The sequence below is a fragment of the Archocentrus centrarchus genome, chromosome 14, assembly GCF_007364275.1.
Source record: "Archocentrus centrarchus isolate MPI-CPG fArcCen1 chromosome 14, fArcCen1, whole genome shotgun sequence".
Classification (NCBI taxonomy): domain Eukaryota; kingdom Metazoa; phylum Chordata; class Actinopteri; order Cichliformes; family Cichlidae; genus Archocentrus; species Archocentrus centrarchus.
Window position 1 is genome coordinate 3,506,733 of NC_044359.1, and position 19,718 is coordinate 3,526,450.

Below are 19,718 nucleotides of genomic sequence, written 5' to 3' on the forward strand. Positions count from 1 at the left end.
ACCCCGTGAAGGCCTGATGTGAAGCTTCAGGCTAGTTTTTCCCTCTTGGAAAAAGATGTGATGATCGAGGGGAGGATCAGAGGTATACACCAGAAATGCTGCACGCTCATACAGTACAGTTTGACCAGTCCATCACAAGGCAGCTCCGGCCTAAACCCTCCCCCTGCTTCCTGCTCCTCTGACAGGACCAAAATAAACTTCATGTTTGAATGAATCACACCTGAAAGCAGCGACTGAGACCATAAACTCAGGAGGGAGGAGTTTACTGAGACCAGGTGAGCAGGCGCCTCATTTCTTCACAGACGTCTAAACAATCAGACAGCCGGAGGAGTCGGAGGAGCCAAGGAGATCATCCATAGTCAGATTTCAGGGTAAATAAACAAATCAATAAAGTCCTCTGTTTTAATAATGGTAAAACTACATTCAGGGATTAATGTTTAGAGACTGATTAAATTAACTGAAACTGTGATGTTGAGAGAGGAAATAAAATGTGCAGGAAGGCCTTTGAGATGATGTGATCAGATAAACGTGTCGTGTTTTGTAGCGACTCTGTTGTTGAGTTCTTTGTGTGCAAAGACAAGAAAACAGCTTTCAGTGAGACGTGTGCAGCTTGCAGGTGTTTGTGCTGCTCAGACTGATGAAGTGCATTAAAGTAAAATGAGGTTTAATTGATGAGAGCTGCAGAGCGATCAGAAACAGAGCGAGGTGATGAGCATGTGACAGAACATGAGCTCTCTCTCTCCCCCTGCAGTGACTCTGCTTCTATATTTAACCCGCAGGCCTCTCTCTCTCTTTCACACATACTCGACAGCAGCGAGGCGGCTGGGACACGACGAGCAGGATGGAGGTAAAACTTCTCAAACTTTGCTTTCGGCTGCTGCTCAGTTTACACGTGTGTGTGTCTGTGTGTGTGTTCATGTTTGTGGAGTTTAAAGGCTGAAGAAAGAACGTTTTAAAGGGAACTGCTGCAGTTTCGCCATCACTCTCAGCAGACTCTGAACGTGGCGTCCGAATATTTCTGCTCGTTTTGGCTTCACAGATTGCTGCAGTAATAAACCCTCAGGTCAGATTTGGTGGAGGGTTAGTGGGCGCGTGCAAACCGTGCATCAGATTTGATCAACACGGTGTCGTCAGGTCATTCAGCCCCTTTATCACAGCTGTTTGAATCGTGGGAGGCTTCACCCACTCTCATATTTGACTGTAGATCTCAAAGAAACCAGCGCTGGATTTTAAACTCTCCAGTCTCTGTAAGTCCGGAGGCCGTCTCAGCTGCTGGGGTCATCTTAGTTTTAAAAATAGTTATTATCAGTTAAGAGCAAACTCCAGCCAGCGCTGCCCTTACAGGATATGATTCAGGCCTTCCTGGATTATTGACACAGTCACACCATCACTGGGCTTCACCTGCACGTGGTCCAAATATAGCTGCAGGGTTTTTACCACACGTTGTATTTAAAAACATTTCAACTGCCACCATGTTGTTGTTTTGGAGCAGGAAGTGACCATATTTGGATGAGAGGGTGGAGTGCTAACCAAAACTAGAGCTCCGCCTTCTTGAAGGGTCTGTTGAAGCCACAGCAGCCATATTATTGGTGAACTGCATTAAAAATGCTCCAAAAGGCTCCAGCAGCACAAACATGGTCCAGTTCAGGGACTCCAGTTAGCTGAGGTGAAGCCTAGCAGACAGCTAGCAGCTACAGCCGCCTGTGTCACCATCCAGCTGTCAGCCACTGAGGCCACGCCCCTAATAATGCAAACTTTAATCCTTAATCCATTTCAAACAGGTGTTATGAAGGGGGAAATTAGCGCTATCTGCTGTAAAGTTTTAACATGCAAGTCTCTGGGGACTGACTCACAGTGGAGCCTCTGCTGGACGTCAGAGGAAGTGCAGCTTATGGCAGGTAGCAACAGCATCTCTTTAAAAGGTATCAGAGCGCTCTGCTGTGTTCTCCAGAGTACTCCCTCCATCCCAGCTGGAACTCACTTTGTTTCTCTGAGTCAACACAAACTCTACAAGCTGCTCCACATTTACATGCTGTATGTGTTTTCTGTTATAACCTCAGGAACAAATGAGATCTGTAATTATTTAATTATTCAACAGTTACATCAGCTGACTGCATGGCTGCTGTTTGTGTCTGTCCTGTTACCTGATGTCACAGCTTAAGAGTTTCTTTTGTTTGTTTGAAAACATGAAAAAACTTGAATTTTGTTCATAAACCAAGACTGTTTTATTAGCTGAGAAAAGCTGCAGTTCCTCTAATGTCCACTTGAGGCTCCACAGTGAGTAAATCCACTGATAGCTCAGTGCTCCACCCTCTCATCTAAATATGGTCACTTCCTGCTCCAACCCCCCCCCCCCCCCCCCCCCCAAAAAAAAAAAACAGCCACAGAAAAGCTACCACTGAGGCCTGAAAATGAGGGAACCTGCAGGTGACATCACGGTGGATGCACTCAGAGCCGAAGCTGTAAGACCTTCACCTGAAGGTCCAGTTCAATAACTCACACCGGGCCCCACAGGGATAGCTGCACACACACACAGAAAACGGAAGTGGTTTAACAACGGTTTTTGTTTTTTTTCCATCACTTTCTACCTTCAGTTTATCAAACACGCTGTGGAAACAATGAGCACTGAGGGTGTGTGTGTGTGTGTGTGTGTGTGTGTGTGTGTGTGTGTGTGTGTGTGTGTGTGTGTGTGTGTGTCCTCGAGGTGATGTGATTTCATTATCTGTTGAATGTCAGCAATGTGAGACCTTCAACTGCAGCCGGATCAACCACACGTCAACAGCTGTGTGTGTGTTCCTGAATGTGTGTCTCTTTGGGACCCGTGTGTGTGTTTAGACCTTTGTGAGGACGTTTTCGGTCTTTACTCCGGGAACGATTCTGTAAACGTGCTGTTTGAGAGCTCAGCTGTGCGGGCGTGACGTTTTGTGGAGTATTATCTGTCCGATCCTTGCAGAGAGGGCTGTTTCTCTGTGTTCAGATGGGATTTATTTTTAAAGCTTTTAAAATTCCTCGGAGCTGAGGAATCACGGGAGCGTTTCCTAACTCAGAAACATGAAACCATCAACAGCCTCGTCTCACAGCCCAGCAAACAATCGACAAACGTTTGTGTTCATGGGCTGTCACAGACTCTTAAACTCAATAGGAAATATATTTCATGTTATCCAGAGGCTGACAGTAATGATAGGGAAACAGATCAGAGGTCATTCAGTGAAGCTGAGCAGGTCTGAAACATCCGACTGCTGTGACTGCAGCATCCTCCTGTACAGTGATGAGACACAGACGCTAACTAAGGCTTTGTGTAACAGATTAACACGTGCACCTACAGAAGTATACTGAAGATCCCTCAAAGCTGTATGAACAAAGAGGAAAACTGGAGTACTTTGGGGGGGCAAACAAACAAAAAAATAAATAAAAATAAATAAAAAATCAATGGAAAAGGTTGCAGGAGAATATCCCAGAGGCTGATCCAGAGGTTTGGACTGAGCTCAGCTCAGAAAGGCTGAAAACATGCTGAAGATGCATTTAAAATAAAAATAATCCTCAGACTGGACAGTTTACCAAAACATGCACACTTTAAAATCCAGAGCCTCAAACCTACAGTGACTTTTTTTTATACCAGCTATGAATATTATCCAATATTATCCCAGCTTCTCAGCACAGGGCGGTGCCATCAGTAGCAAATTTGACTATTTGAGATATTGGAGCTAATTTCAGCATTTCAAATGTTTTATTATGTTCCTGAACACACCTTTATAACAACAGCAGATGAAGTGAGGAGCCACAGCAGGAGGTTAAACATCAGAAACCTGCAGACAGACCTCAGAGAAAACCCGGGAACTTCCCCAAACCACAAGGAGCGACGGAGCCAAATTCCCCTAAAAGAAGAAGTGAAAGCCGGCCGCACGAGCCTGGTGGAGCCTCGTGCGTTTGTTCAGGACCTTTTTTGCTTTGCTTTGTTAATTCGACTCTAAAAGCTGGTACGAATTTCAAAGAGACGTCTCAGCTTCAACTTCCTGCTGTTTGGAAACGAAGCCATGGCGGCTCAGTCTGCTGGAAGTTAAACTTTGGCCCGTTTCAACACAACTTATGTCACAATAAAGTGATTCAAAAGAAATGACCAAAGAGACAGGAGGGTTAGAGCAGCAGTCAGTTTGGGGCCTGATCGCAGCGAGGTTAAACACAAACAGCCTGAAACGTCTTCCCGCGCTCGCTCGGCGTGCTGGCAGACGACGCAGGTCTCAGACAGGTGAGGCGGGTCGCCGTGCTGCCTCACAGCGAAGGAGCAGCTCCATCCTAACGTGGTCACAGCGCTGCCAGCACGCCACCACACAGGAAGCACTCTGCAGCTCAGAAAGATACCCACAAATTATATTTGCTCTATTTTAAATCTACCTTCAAGAGTGAGAGTTTAAAGTTTACTCAGTAACAAATGAAGCCAAACAATTAGAGAACCTGCAGACGCCGGGTTTCTCACTCTGACATTCAATGTGCTTTATTTTTGTTTCAAATTTCAGAAAAATCATAGCTGCCTGTTCCTGATTGAACCTTTTAATATAACTTTTGTTATATTAATGCTCAGTCTGTTTTATAAAAATCTCTTTTTGAAAAAATTAAAAAGTAGTGATGGACCATTTATTCAATTTTACTTGGTTGTGTTATTAGTAATGTGCTGTAATCTGAGAAGCAGACTAACAAGTGTTGTAGGAGTGACTGCAGGGAGATGCTGAACGCAGCATCACTGGGTTCACCTGCACATTCACCTGGTCTCTTCTCTTTGTGTCCTCAGGAGGAGGCTTCATCACATCGCTCTGTGGCTGAACTCGCCAGAAGATTCAAAGGTGCAGCTCCGCCACAAAGTTCTGCTGGGAATGAAGCGGTTAGTGCAACAACTCAATTCAACTTTATATCAAATCACAACAGTCACCTCAAGGCGCTTTGTATTGTGGGTAAAGACCCTACAATAATACAGAGAAAACCCAACAGTCAAAACGAAACAAAAAATGAGGTGAATGAAAAGAAACAGTGCATCATGGGACCCCCCCCCCAGCAGCCTAGGACTATAGCAGCATAACTAAGTGGTGGTTCAGGGCCTGAAAGCTGAAGGATCTGCCTCCCATTCTACTCTGAAGTGTCCTACAGTAGGACCTAGGGCTGGGCTGAATGGCGATATACGATATATATCTCGATGTGTTTTCTTCCCAAAGGTATAAACAAAAAGGCACTTCTGAGTCAAAGCTACGTGTCCCAAACGTCACACAGACACTTTTATTCAGCTGTAGCTGTACATGAGAAACTGCTCAAAAATAAACTATTGGTATATTTTTAAAAAATGCTCCTTAAATAAATTAATGTTTTTTCCTCCATAACAACAGACTCACAGCTGTGCTATTAAAATGTAAACAGAAAAGATACAGAACAAAAACAGCAAAAGGCTGACTGATAATTTAAAAAGCCAGTCTGCAGCGAAGCAGACTTCACCAAAGTACTTCCTCCTGTGTGTACTCCTGTACGTCTAGTATTCTGTGCAAATAAAACATGTAAACAGACTGAATATATGTGCTGACTATCACAGCAACAGGCCCACCCGCTCAGTGCAGTGTCTACACATACTGGTTCATTGAAACCGACACCAGCACCGGCACGAGCACCGGCACCTCGGCGGTGGAAAAGTAGCACATATGGCTGCATCACAAACACACGAAAAAGACCCACTTCTACTATTAAGGTCACATGACTTACGGTACAAACCAACAGCCAGGTACTCCTGGGTGTCCGGGCGATGCCAAAGCGTACAAACGCAGTACGAAGACGGTATGTACACAAAACACGGTGACAGTGGAGGATTTCAGGTTTCCAAAATCCCAAAAGTTGCAGACATCACTGGAAAAAGTAGCTAAATTTGTCGGTAGTTACTTTTTTTGAGGGAAAAAAAAAAAAAAAGTCACTGGCGGCATTTGAAAAGCTGCTAAAGCTAACGACAAAGCCACTAAGGTGGCAACTCTGCCATGCTGTCACTTCCTGCATGAGTGACGCATGAAGTGGTGCAGAGAGAGGCGGGGCAGTGTGAAGCTGTGCAGACAAACTGGGACAAGAGAAAGGTGAACTGGTGGATCTACAAGTAGTGATGTTCGATACCACAGACAGTGAGTAAAATTTAAGCTGGTATGGCGATACCGATCCGAACAGCCTACAAGACCGGAATACAAACACTTGATGTTATAACACTGGGTGACTCCAATTAACATTGCCAGTAAAACACTTTAATAAATAAATGCCAAAATAATTGCATGTTTGTCAATATACTTATATTTTAAAATGATCATCTAACAATTAACATAAAGTACATTGATAATAATATGGGATATATTTCATTGAAAAAAAAAATTTTTTTCATCTTTTCTAGTATATATTTTTTTATATTTCACCATAGCATAGTCACAATTGCTCCTCATTATTTAATGACACCTATTAAACCACTTTCAGTTAGCTTACACTTTAGGAAAGCTTAATTAATAAATGTTGGCTTTTATTTTTACCTCTGTGAGATTATCTCACATAGGTATGATACAAATATTACTCCAAGCTGAAATCATGTGTTGAAGCATGTGTTTATTTAATTACTTATTCTATCTTAATTAATCTGTCCAACTCAAACAGCGACTGTGCTTATAGCCCCATAAAATTCCACATTTCCTCTCCCTGTACCTGGATAACTCCTGCCTCCAACACCAAAGGACTCCATCTATCCTGCCCTAACAGCAGCACCTGACGGTTGGCTCTCCTCCTCGGCTCGTGTCATCATGTATGCCTCGTATTCAGTATTGTGGTGTATTCTGAGGTGTTTAATGAGGTTTGTTGTGTTACCAAAACTTCTGTTTTCCCACAAACATCACAGATCACAGCTTGGCTATTTGTGGAGCTTAAATAGCTCCACACGTGACTTCTTTCACATTTTGCCATTGTGTCTATGTCTGAGTGAGTGAGCAGCACGCTGTGCTTGGGCATTACGTCCTTAGACATTACACACTTACCAGGTGGAAGAAAAAGTAGTTCCTATCAACCCGGTCTCATTTAGGCAACATCTCAATAATTTAGATACTTTCTAACGTGTTCTTGATAAGATACCTTCTCTCAAATGACTGAAGTATTGAAAGTATCGATACTTGGATTTGAGAATCGATTTTAAAGCATAAAGATCTGGTATCGGCAGTATCATTATCTACAAGTATGATTGTAATGCAACATCAACTATATCGATATAAACGATATTGTCTCATCTTAAAGTGTATGAAAATATATCAATGCTTTTTAAAAACAGTGCAGTCTGAGAGCGAAGTGCTCTGTTGGGGTGATATGGTACTATGAGGTCTTTGAGATAAGATGGTGCCTGATTATTCAAGACCTTGTATGTGAGGAGAAGGATTTTAAATTCTATTCTAGATTTAACAGGGAGCCAATGAAGAGAAGCCAATATGGGAGAAATCTGCTCTCTCTTTCTAGTCCCTGTCAGTACTCTAGCTGCAGCATTTTGGATCAGCTGAAGGCTTTTCAGGGAGCTTTTAGGACAGCCTGATAATAATGAATTACAATAGTCCAGCCTAGAAGTAAGAAATGCATGAATTAGCTTTTCAGCATCACTCTGAGAAAGGATGTTTCTAATTTTAGAAATATTACATAAATGCAAAAAAGTGGTCCTACATATTTGTTTAATATGTGCATTGAAGGACATATCCTGGTCAAAAATGACTCCAAGATTTCTCACAGTGTTACTGGAGGCCAAAGTAATGCCATCCAGAGTAAGTATCTGGTTTGACACCATGTTTCTAAGATTTGTGGGGCCGAGAACAAGAACTTCAGTTTGATCTGAATTTAGAAGCAGGAAATTAACCAGCACACAGCAGCGCGTAGGCCCGTCCTGCTACAACAGCTCCAACCTGAGAGCAACAACTACAGACAAAAAAAGATCCTCGGTGCAGACTGTGAGTCTCTGTGGCTCATGTCCTCACATATGGTAATAAAATCATTGATTCAGGGAATCAAACCGTCAACCTTTTGTAACAGCTGCTCTCTGATGACAGTCTACAGCTGTCCATACTAGGAGTAATGCTCATTTTATTAACTGCAGTTTTGGTTGTTTACCAGGAAAAGCCGGTGCGACGACGACCACCTCGCACCCTACAGCTCTCCAAACCACCGGGACCCGAGCAGGAGGTGAGACAGAGGAAAAATAAGCAAACTGTGATGAAAAGTTAGGGGAAAAAAACAATGAAGCTGGACAGATAGCACAGATCACTGAAACCACCTGATGGTAATGGGGGCATGAGTGCACACAGCAGGGGTAACCTGTGAAGGTTCAATTCAATTAAAACAAAAAGTGAAAACAGCAAAAATGAAATCTGCAGAAAACAGTTAGAATCACTGAAACAGATCAAACTAATATCTCTGCAGAGGGAGCAGAAACAGATTTTGCCTCAACAGAATTTTCTTTAGAAACGATCTTCTCACACTTCGACCTTTGTGAGGTTTGAGCCAATAATCCTCCATCCTGGCTCCACGTGGCACTGACACCCTTCAGAGGAACCTAATTTCTGCTGCTCGTACCCTCGATCACATTCTTTCCGTGACTGCCTGCAGCTCGTGGTCACAGGTGAGCGCAGGATCTGTAAATCAAGAGCAGCACCAACCCACCAATCCTCCTTATTCTCCACCTTTCCATTACACACAAAAAAGATCCTGAGCTCCTGGATCTCCGAGGCCACAACTCTTCCTCAGCCGAGTGGGAGGAACACACCAAGAGCATGATGGGATATATTATCTAAAGAGATCAAGTTGCAAAATCCACAGTTTGTGATTAAAAAGCCCTTTTTAAAAGTCTTCTACTACAGAGCAGAAGCTCCTCCTCTTCCTCCTCCCCAAATAACAGCAAAGGTGGAGAACATCTGCTCCACTTCATGAATGTTTGATAGCATCCTCCTTTAAATCTCCTCTGAACCGCCATATGTACAAAATTCACATGATACATGATAGTGTGTGTGTGTGTGTGTGTCAGCCTCCTGCAGGTGGCCCCACTTCACCTGTCAAAGTCAAGAGGAACTCTGGTCTGATTGAGAAACTCCAGGTGAGTCCAGCTAGTTTCTGCTGCCCCCTGCTGGTGTAAGTGGTCAGCTGCACTCTGACATCACCTTTGCACTCTGTAGGCTGAACTCACGCTCTCACCCACGGGTCCCCCTATAAAGAGCCCTGGCATCAGGATGCTGCCTCCCGGCTTCCCCCTGCCCTCTCCTGGCTCCGCCCCACCTACTACCTCTGTAACCACCTCCTCATCCTCGGTGACCCCCACCAGCCCGGTCACCTGCACTCCTGTGACCAAAGAGGAAGGCCCCGCCTCCTTTGAAGACCCTCCCATTGCAGCAGAGGGATCCGTCCTGCCGAGCATCAACAAGGTCAGACAGGGTTAAAGGTCACTTCAAGGTGTTGATGTGATGCATTCAGTGACCTGTTTAAAATAACTAACTGTAGTTTGTCTCTGCTCCCTTTGGATGTCCTCCAGGGTAGAGCTCGCCACTCCATCCGGCGCCGGCCTCCATCCCGCCGCCACAGGACGTCCAGCAGTGGAGATGTGGAGACCAAAGAAGCAGCAGACACACAGCTGAGCGCCCCGATGGACACAACTACAGCAGGCGGAGAGCAGGAGGGCAACGGAGGGGTTTTCAAGGAGGAGGATCAAACAGGAGCTTCGACGGCTCCCGAGAAAAACGAATCCCACGAAGAAGATGAGCCAAAGAGCAGCAGTGATATGAAGGAGGGAGAGGAGGGGTCGGTGGGAGGACAGGAGGAAGAGGTATCATCACCATCAGAAACGAAGGAGCTGGAAGACCAGGAGACAAGTTCAGCGGAAACACAGGAACAAGATCCGGCCGAAGAGGCTGCAGAGACAGACAGCAGAGAAGAAGAAAAGAAAGAGGTGACGTAAACTTACCTGTTTGACTGCAGGGTAAACATCACACATTCATGCAGGTTAGGCTGCTTTGTGTAACTTTGTCACTGAAGCTGAAAAACTTCTCCCACAGGAGGCGACGAGTTCAGCCCGATGAGGAGCCGGACATTTGGCCGAGCCGCCACGATGAGCCCCTGGAGTGCTGGGATGGAAACCCTGTATCAGCAGAGCTTGGCTGGAAAGGCCTGCGGACGCTCAGGAGACCAAAATTTAGAAGCTCCGAGGCTCCGCCTGCAGTCTGTGAGCAGGTGAAGACATTCGGCCAATCATGCGACAGCTTTCCTTCAGCCAGACGAGCCGCTGAGCTCCTTCGTTTTTTCCTTTCCACACCGCAACACTGCATTGATCCTTTTTAAGAGAATAATGTGACTCCTTTCTTTTCTTACTGTGTGGTGCCTTTAAAGCCTTGATGATGATGATGATGATGATGATGAGTGATTCTGTATTTAAAGCCGTGTCTGTGCCTGATCTAAACATGGTCCAGTGCTCTTCTTGAACTAGCTCCACAGTAGGGTTTAATATTTTCCCCGAAAATGACATGAATCAAATCCTGGGAAAAGATGAGCCATTTCCCGGGAATCCTGGGAAAAGGTTTTTTTAATTTTATTTTAATTAGGCCTTCTGTAGCCTGTGTCGGGCTTAACCTATTGTGATACTGTAGAGGTAGCTTTCCAGCTATGTCCTGTTATGCCCAGTAGGGGGCAACGTTGGCTTGATTAATGCAATAAAACCTACATCTCGACATTCGAGTGATCGAGCTATGGTGTTGTATCGTTCCTCAACGCTCCCTTAACAAATACAATTATTCCTGCATTGTTCATGGAATTATACCAAGATATTTTACAACTGCTGGTGCAAAACAATACGTTCATCTCCACAGCATTGATAAAGGCTCAGCCACGCTGTCGTGGCGACATCTGTTGCGCTATATCTCCACCAGTGGAACGCTGTAATAGTCATTGAAAAGTTAACTACCGTACTACACTATAATATGGCATAACACAGGGCCTTGAGTAATGCACTACGACTTGGTCATTGCCATTCTGGCAACAACAAATTTATAACGCCGTGTCTGAGGGTTAAAGTAGGTTCGTTGTGAATCGTCTTTTGAACAACTGGCCAATCCTTATAGCCTAAAAAATATACATTTTACTCAACTCAAAATATGTTAAATTAATCTATTTCATGATACTGTCTTCACACATTAGGCCGCATCCTAATTCATGATTGTTAGTAAGCGGCTGCAAACGAGGAAAAGAAACACTCAAAGTTAAACAGATATTTCTTTATTGTTCAGGGCAGGCATATTTTATAGGCTATATAATGCAATATAACAATATATAATAATATAAAATTATATAATACAAAATACCTTCAACAAATTAAAGAGGAAAAAAGTACAACTGTGTAATACCTCTATTAAAACGCTTGAGATGAAGCTGAAGCCTTAAACGGAGGCTGAACGTGCCTGAAATGAAGAGCAGTGACGTGCAGTCAGGGGAGGCAGGTGAGGCACGGCCTCACCTGTCATCGTGGAAATATAAAATTAAAAAATAAATTAAATGGTTATATTCATTCAGTGATTTGTATTTTAAAGTTCTTTTCCATTTAACTACACCATTTTTAGATTAGTTTTTTCAAAATCGCTGAATTTTTGCATTTGCCGGTCAAATACTAAGAGACGAACGGTGAGGCACCAGCCCGGCGAGCCGCACCACGGATTGCGCAATCCGTGGTGCGGCTCAGTATAGTCATTGCCAATGACTACTAACTGTGCTGGCATGCTATGCAGTGAGACCGGATTACTTTCCCTTTGCATGTGGCAATTAAAATGTTCTAACACTTTTACTATATGAACTAAATTTCTATATTTTAGCTGGTGTATATAATGCACAGTTTTTTTTTGTTGTTTTTTTCATTAACAACTGTATGTGTGTGTAATGCATTCTTGTGTTGAGCGATCATGAAACTGCTGCGAAGAGACTCTAGGTGAGGCACGCAGTTCTCGTGCCTCATGGTAGGGGGCGCTGGTGATCCCAGGGACTCTACGACTCCTCGGCGGCAAGCTACCATAAACAGTTAGCAAGGCCAGTTAGTTTTTCCTGTTGCTTGGCCTTATGTTCAACATGGAAGATTACATAACTCAACTGAAAGAATTTTCTAAACTGGACTTTCAATCGAAGCAGGAGATAATAATTAAAGGAAGACCAACACCGGAGCTAAAAGGTTTGCTTCAGACTATGTTAATGTTAAACAAAACAACTGTTGCCAATCAAATGGTGAATAAGCTATATGTTTGTAAATCTGATGTGATGACGTCAGTGCCTCACCAGTCACGACCCTCACCGCACGTCACTGATGAAGAGTAATGCTTTTCGCATTAAACGAAACCTTCTCTCAATGTTTCCTTAAATTTAACATTCTGAAGCTTTCGTTTCTTTTCTTTTCTTTTACTTTTTTCCCGGTTTCCCGTCTTAACGTTTCCCGGGAAACGGGAAATGGTTCTGATCGCATTTCCCGGGAATCCCGGGTCCCGGGATTAAACCCTACTCCACAGCTCTGAGGGAAACCCTGAAGCCTCGTTAGGTTTAATTGATCTTCCAGGAACCTCAGAGGCTTTAACTGGACACGCAGGCCGGGGGGGCGGAGCCGTCACAGTGCTTCAGGAAGTGAAATATTTTTGCTACAATAATGTTGATCTGCTGTTTTATATTATCTGGCAATGCTCAAAGAAATAAAGAGTATCTAATGATCCCTGATTTTTTTCACAACATAATTCAACCTGTATTATTATATTATGTATTTTATACCTGCACATTTTCCACCATCATATCACTACAGCTGCAAACCAGAGGGGACGAAACTACACACATTGTGTAATTAAGCAGAAGTACTGATACTACGGTCAAAGTTGAAGTACTGATTCAACTTCTGTACTCGAGTAAAAGGCTCTGAACTAACTGAACCTCCTGCTATATTAATACAATATTAAAATATTATTACATGAGAATACAAAAATGATTCTAAACTAATTAATTCTGATGAATGCACTCAGACACAAGCAGTGAGAGAGTAAAGAGCAGCTGTTTGCTGTTACCTACACTGTAGAGGGCGACTCTGCTTCATCACCTGAGCAGAGAACTGAGTATAATCAGGGCTGACAGTGGGGGTCAGCAGGTGGGGAAGCCTGAGATCGGGTGTAGTGGCTCAGTGTGGAGAATCATTTCTATTGTAGCTCCAGTAGATCTTTGTGTGCAGCTGTGATCAGCTGACCTGCTGCTCTGTGCGGATGAACTGAATTCAACACCCGCCATCCTTGTTCATTTCTCACTTCTCTCCTGTTTACCACGTCATTATCCGAACCCCTTCCACTCAGCACATCACCCCCATCCTTCAGGAACTTCACTGGCTCCCTATAAACCATCGTATTGAATACAAGATTCTCCTGCTCCCTACAAATTTCTTCATTCCCCTGCACCCTCATATATCGCTGCTCCTATTCATTTTTACACTCCGTCACATCCACTTCAGTCCTCACCGTCTAAGCTTCTCTCCACACCTCCCATCTCTCTACAGTGGGGTCCAGAGCCTTCGGTTACACAGCTGTCACGGCGTGTGGAAACAGGCCGCGTGGCTTGTGGAGGAATTGAGGACCCAAACGCAGGATGCAGGAGCAGGTGGAGGTGTGAAACAAAACAAGCCTTTATTGTGGCTAAACAAACCATTACATAAACCAAAAGAAAATAATAAAACTAAAGGAAACCTGAACAGGGAGGAACCAAAGGTAGTGATGATACGTCTTGTACCGAAGCCCCGAGGCCTGTACCGAGCAAAGGGGGGGGGTGTACAAACGAAGCCTGTGTCGAGGCCCGGATCGTTTTTGAGAAAATCACGTGACAAAAGCTAAACGAGGCCCCATTTTCTGAAATCACGTGACTGCTTCATTATGTGATTCCAGTTGTGGGAAACAGAGGAAGCGTTCTGGGTGATCCGAGTCTGATCCACTGTTACAGAAGCCCCTGTACAAATTAGAGCTTCAGTTTCAGCACTCCTGCTTCTTCAGTCTTCTGTGAGTGTTTTCTAGGGCTGTGGAAGTTATACCAGAAAGAATGCACTGTTTATCCACAAACACACCATATACTGTCTCTATACTCTACTATATACAGTTTTGATGTATACGTGTGTGTGTGTGTGTAATTCTGTATATAGTGTTTTCTATTTTATTTCATTTTATTTTACTTCATCCTTCTCTGTACTTAAGCTCCTGTAAAATGCAAATGTCCCCATTGTGGGATCATTAAAGTTTATCTTATCTTATATTTTATTAATATACCGCGATCAGCATAGATTTATTTAATTTGGCTTACAATTTTTAAAAAAACCTTTATTTTACCAGGTCAAACTCGTTCTCATTTACAAACATGACCTGGCCAAGAGGCCCCAATTGAATCAGGTCCATTTTTTTCTTTTTTTTTTTAGGGCCTGTCATGTCTGGCAGTTTTTGCAATCAGAATAATGATCCCAGTGCATTAATGTATCAAACATATTTGCTTTTACAAGAAGAGCTCTATAAGTTTTCTCTAAGCTATTCTTGTTGAGCATATTTTTATTTTATTTATTCCAATGGAGATTTTGACCAAATTGCATAATTAGGCTAAAAGATCCCCCCAGCCAACATGTAACAGAACAGCAAGGATGCTATACATCAAATGTCCAGCAGATGTCAGCACTCCTAAATGAGCTGTTAAATGGGGCTTCGTGTGATCAGGCTTTTGGTGAATCAGTTGGCCAGAAAGATTCGACACATTCACGGAGCCTCATTATACCGTCACTAACCAAAGGAATACAAACACAGGGAGAAACACAGGAACAGAAACACGGCCACAAAGACAACAAGACTGACATCTGAGCAGGGGAAAAACCAGACAATAAATACACAGAGGAAACGAGGGGTGAGTGGAAACAGCTGGGACAAACAGGTGAACAGAATAACACTAAGGAGACTCAGGGAGGTAAAGCAAAACACAATCACACAGGACAAAGAACTGTCAAAATAAAACAGGAAGTAACCCAACATGGTACACGCAGACTTGACACATAAGGAGACCGGCACACAGAGGGAATCTAAACATGACTAAACAGAACCCAACAACACCTGAACTGACACAAGACAGGAAACAACTGAACAGGGAAGACACCTGAGACACAAACAATGAAGACAGACACACAAGAACACAGAGGAGCACAGACACAGGAAGACGGAACACATGGAAATCAGAATAACCTCTAACTAACAAAAAAACCAAAAACAATACAAAACTACCACAAACTGAGAGACTGTAAGAAACACAACCAGAAGATACCACAAAACAGAACATCACTAAAAGAACTCAAAACGCAGGACCACCGGCCCAGGATCACGACAGAAACTCAGTCCCACCGTCCTCGAAGGGCATCAATAGTCGATCCCTCTTTAAATCCCGTCTAAAACTCACCTGTTTGAACAAGCATCCGGAATCTAATTACGATGTTACCAGCAATTTAATTTACTTGGTTTAACAAATTGTTTTTATTATTCTCGTACTGCTGCTTATTTTGTATTTGATTTATTTTTTTTATTGTTCTCATGTTACTGTTTTATTCTGTAAAGTGACCTTGAGCGTCTTGAAAGGCGCCCACAAATAAAATGCATTATTATTATTATTATTATCATTATCATTATTATTGACTGCAGCTTTTTCATTATCTTTGTAGCCAAACAAAGCTGTGAAGTCTTTTTCGGTGGCTTCAGCTCAGATTTTGTGATTAAAGCCTCTGATAATAAAGATGCAGTTGATCTTCTGCCAGTTTGAAAAAGTGGGCACGTTGAAAACACTTGAAAACTTTTGTCATGTGATGGAAACTAAGCTCATCCAGCAGCACCTCAAACAGGAACATCTGACATGTTGCTCAAAATGAAATCTCCCGTCAACCTGATGGCGCTGATGTGAACACCTATGTGACTCGATAGGCTGTTCAGGTAATAAAGACTTTTTGAGGCCTTTCAGTGAGAAAACGGAGCTGCAGGTTTGCTCAGGCTCTCCGAGGAGCAAACGGGCCGGCTCAGGAGGTAAATCGGTGCTTCCCACAGCTCAGGGATGATGAGGGGATTTCCCACAGCTGGCATGGCTCCAGTGTTCCTCTGACGTTTGCTTCTACCTGGAAGGACCTGGACGGAGGTGCAGTGGGAGGAGCAGAGCAGTTTAAATTAGAGTCAGGATAATCTGCTCGATCCTCTGATCCAGTCACACAATGCTGCCTGAAATACAGCAGCCGCCGGTGTGGGAACTGAAGAGTTCAAGCCGGGAGCCAAGAGGCATGCTGGGAGGTCACGGGTGTGTAACAGCAATGACCCCTTTATTCACAAAGGTCACAGATCATCTCCTGAAAAGCTTCAAGTGAAAAGTCAGAACTCCATGTCCCAGAAGGCTTTGCTGTAAGAAATATCCAATCAGAGAGCTGCACAGTCTCTGAGTGGCAGGACCTCTGGCTGCAGGCGCTGGGAGGAATAATTAAGGTTAATGTCGGGTCACAGGTGACTTATTTAAGTTGACAGCTGAAAGCGGGCTGTTCAGAGGCACGTTTAGAAATGCAGTGGTATGTGTTCATTATTGAATATCAGATTTTAGCCTCAGTGTGTAATAAACAGAGTTAGCTATGCTAATATGACAGCTAAGTGGGCCAAATCTCGTCTTTTGGTGGCTGTTACCAGTTTAAATGGTTTAACTGGTTCAGTGCCAGCAGCTTTAAGCCCATCAGGGACTGTTATCGATGAGGACAGCTGCTGTCCATGAGGATGAAGGTCAGAGATACTGAGGCCATCACAGGGAAGAGCTGGTTGGGATTAAATGTGTTGGATGTTCAAATAAATAAATTCTAGGGGCGCCCGGGTGGCCTAGCGGTGAAGCTGGCGACCACATACATATGCTGCGTTGGGGTGCAGGCGGCGCGGGTTCGCTGCTCTCAGTGACTACAGGCCATACATGTGTATTTTACCTGTCCTACAGCACGTCAGTGAGTGAGTGTGACATCTCTTTGTAACCTGAAACATGCTAACGTGGTCTGAAAAGAAAAATTCCACCAAGCTGAGCAGCGTGTGGAGGCCTACCTGCGATACAGGTGATAACAGCTGATTAAGAGCATTTAATGAGCCGATGCTGGAACTTTGAATGTTTTCTTCTCACATGTGTGACAGATCCAGGGAAGAGTCCGAGAAAATCCTGAGAATTTCCCAGATTAAAGTCTTAAATTCAAAGTGAAAGTAGAGACTTGCACACAGAGCCTCATTTACAGGTGACTGAGGTGCATTTATCGGCCTCTTTAGCACTTGTTTTGCCTGAAGGAGCAAATTTCACTATAAAAAACAGAGTTTTCTATGTTTGTCCTCAGCAGCAGAGCAGCTGCTGATGGAGAGCAGAGGGAAAGTGAAGTTTTATTGGTGTGATGGTTGAAACTGGAGCTCTGCACTGAGGAGGCAGCGGGTTGTTTTTAGTCCTTCCACCTGCTCCTGTTCTGGATATTTTTCTTCTTCTTTATTTTGTCACCTGAAGAAAGGCTGAACTCAGCTGGGTGGTGGGAATCGGCCTGTGTGGGCGTCACCCTGCGAAAACTCTCTGTGTGACCTTGTCCGGCCAGGTGAGCCCGTTACATAACGGTTCTTCTTCCAGGGCCGGCCCGCCCTCCTCGCCTGAACTCTGCAGGGACGCTGTCCTGGATTGGCCTCAGGTGGCACAGCCCCGCAAAGAACGACCTGATCTAATTAGGAAGTTATTTTCAGTGCTTCTTTGATTCCTCCTCCTGGACCTAAGAGGGTTACAGAGTCCTGAGGTTCACTCTGTGCCTGCAGAGTCACGGCAGCCTGGATGAGGGCCATCTCGAGCCTCCTGCAGCTGCAGCCCGATCGTCTTCTGTGCGGTTTCCTGTCCTGAGGAGAAGGACTGCAGACCCCTTTGAGGAGCTCTGAGGGGTGGATCGGCAGTGGATCAGTCTTTGGTCTCCTGGGAGCACAGCCATGGGGAACCACGGCTCGAGCCTGGACGACATCCTGGCAGAGGACATGCACCGCTGGTACAACAAGTTCATGAAGGAGTCTCCGTCGGGCCTCATCACGCTATTCGAGCTGAAGGCCATTCTGAACCTGAAGGGCATGAACGAGGACGCCAACCGCTACGTGGACCAGGTCTTCTTCACCTTCGACATGGACGGGGTGCGTTCCACACGCTCAAACATGCAGGTCTGTCTTTAAAGTCTGGCTCTGCTTCCACAGAGTCTGACAGCAAATGTCAAAAATACAGAAGGATTCTCAACATGGGGCTCGGGCCCTTTCAAGGGGTCACCAGATGAAGGTGAGGGAGTATTTCTGAGGACACTCTGCACAGTTTGATCTCTGTTGAAAGGGAAAATAGGAAAAATTATGATTTTAAGATACGAATCTGTTTTTTATCAGCTATAAAAACATCAAGTTATCCAGTATTTCCTGTTAGGGGGGCAGGACGCAGGAACCAGTCAAAGTAAACCTGATTTTAAAGCACTGAGAGCTCTGTGGATGCTACCAAAATATCTTTATGGAATTATTTCTGAACAAAACTCACAATAATATTTGGATTCATTTAGTCAGTCACAAATATAATAGGTTATATTACAATATAACAATACAATACACACAACAAGCAAATAAATAAATAATACAAGAAAATTCCCGATCCAGGGAAGAGTCCGAGAAAATCCTGAGAATTTCCCAGATTAAAGTCTTAAATTCAAAGTGAAAGTAGAGACTCCTGCTCGGATATTTATGAGAGAAAACTCAAAAATATTTGAGTTTGTAACTGCTGAACACGCTCAATCAGTAATCAATAACCATCTGCATTGATAAAGCTGACTGTAAAGAGTAATTTGATCAAGACATCGGGCTGTGCTGCAGCCATGGATGTAACCACGGTAACGCCAGCGTGAACCATTTGGATGTAGTCATGTTGGTTTTTATTTAAGGTGGCGTCATCAGCTAATGCTGCCCAGCTGGTTATCATCTTCATCATCATCATCATCATCATCATCATCAGATCAGAGCTTTTCGTTAGCACAGCTCCCCCTGCAGGAACTTACAGACTCTAACAGCTTTTTCCTATAAACCCCGAAAGTTAAAAATCAGGCTCTGTGTGTGTGTGTGTGTGTGTGTGTGTGTGTGTGTGTGTGTGTGTGTGTGTGTGCTTACATGGGGTAAAGTTGTCAGTTTCTCTCTAAACCATGTAGAAATAGGTGCATCCCCAAAGGTGGGGGGTTGTGTCAGGTGGCCCCAAAGGAGGCCAAAGTAAGCGTGTGTGTGTGTGTGGGAGGGGGGGGGTCAGGTCAGCAGCAGCTCTGCAGTCACTGATGTTTCAGGTTCAGAGTTCACTAAAACAAGCTGTGTAAAATATGAAGAACAGAAGCTATTATCCATTTTAATAAATACTGAAATTATGGTTTAGATTAAATGGATGAAATATATTTCAATAAACTTGGAACAGGAGAGTTGGAGGCAGATCTGCCAGCGTGGGAGGTTAGTGAGATGAGTGGGTGTAAAATGACCTGAAGGTGTGGGGGCTTCATCTCTTTGCGCGGTGGAGGCAGAGCTTCCTGTGTGGATGCGGTGATGCGTTCACTGCTGACGGTTCTCAGACGTGTTCCTGAGCCTGTGAAGTGACCT

The 19,718-nt window shown here is 44.1% G+C and overlaps 2 protein-coding genes across 4 annotated transcripts in view; both read left to right on the plus strand.

The window, feature by feature from the left end:
- Nucleotides 1–787: 787 nt before the first annotated feature.
- On the plus strand, nt 788–10,618 carry LOC115791603 (capZ-interacting protein-like). 2 transcript variants are annotated; one of them, XM_030745732.1, is made up of 7 exons: nt 788–847; nt 4,787–4,876; nt 8,143–8,211; nt 9,050–9,118; nt 9,198–9,443; nt 9,551–9,964; nt 10,071–10,618. In XM_030745732.1, exons 1-7 carry the CDS (start codon nt 842–844, stop codon nt 10,092–10,094), a joined length of 918 nt encoding a protein of 305 aa, XP_030601592.1. In that variant the 5' UTR covers nt 788–841; the 3' UTR covers nt 10,095–10,618. The 2 variants fall into 2 exon arrangements, with proteins under 2 accessions (XP_030601592.1, XP_030601593.1); XM_030745733.1 differs by having other exon boundaries at nt 9,237–9,443.
- Nucleotides 10,619–17,692: 7,074 nt separating this feature from the next.
- Nucleotides 17,693–19,718, plus strand: part of LOC115791606 (guanylyl cyclase-activating protein 1-like) — a 73,965-nt gene continuing 71,939 nt past the window's right edge. The window contains exon 1 of one of the 2 annotated variants that reach the window (XM_030745739.1): nt 17,693–18,242. In XM_030745739.1, the coding sequence (XP_030601599.1) occupies nt 18,048–18,242 (195 nt within the window). In that variant the 5' untranslated portion in view covers nt 17,693–18,047. Of the gene's footprint in view, nt 18,270–19,718 lie in introns of both variants that reach the window. The other variant, XM_030745738.1, reaches the window with a different exon arrangement.

What these genes read in the sequence shown, in the direction of transcription:
- LOC115791603 (XM_030745732.1), top strand. An exon ending in GTTCTGCTGGGAATGAAGCG is followed by an intron (nt 4,877 to 8,142) that starts GTTAGTGCAACA and finishes GTTGTTTACCAG; the next exon opens with GAAAAGCCGGTGCGACGACG. An exon ending in GTCTGATTGAGAAACTCCAG is followed by an intron (nt 9,119 to 9,197) that starts GTGAGTCCAGCT and finishes TGCACTCTGTAG; the next exon opens with GCTGAACTCACGCTCTCACC.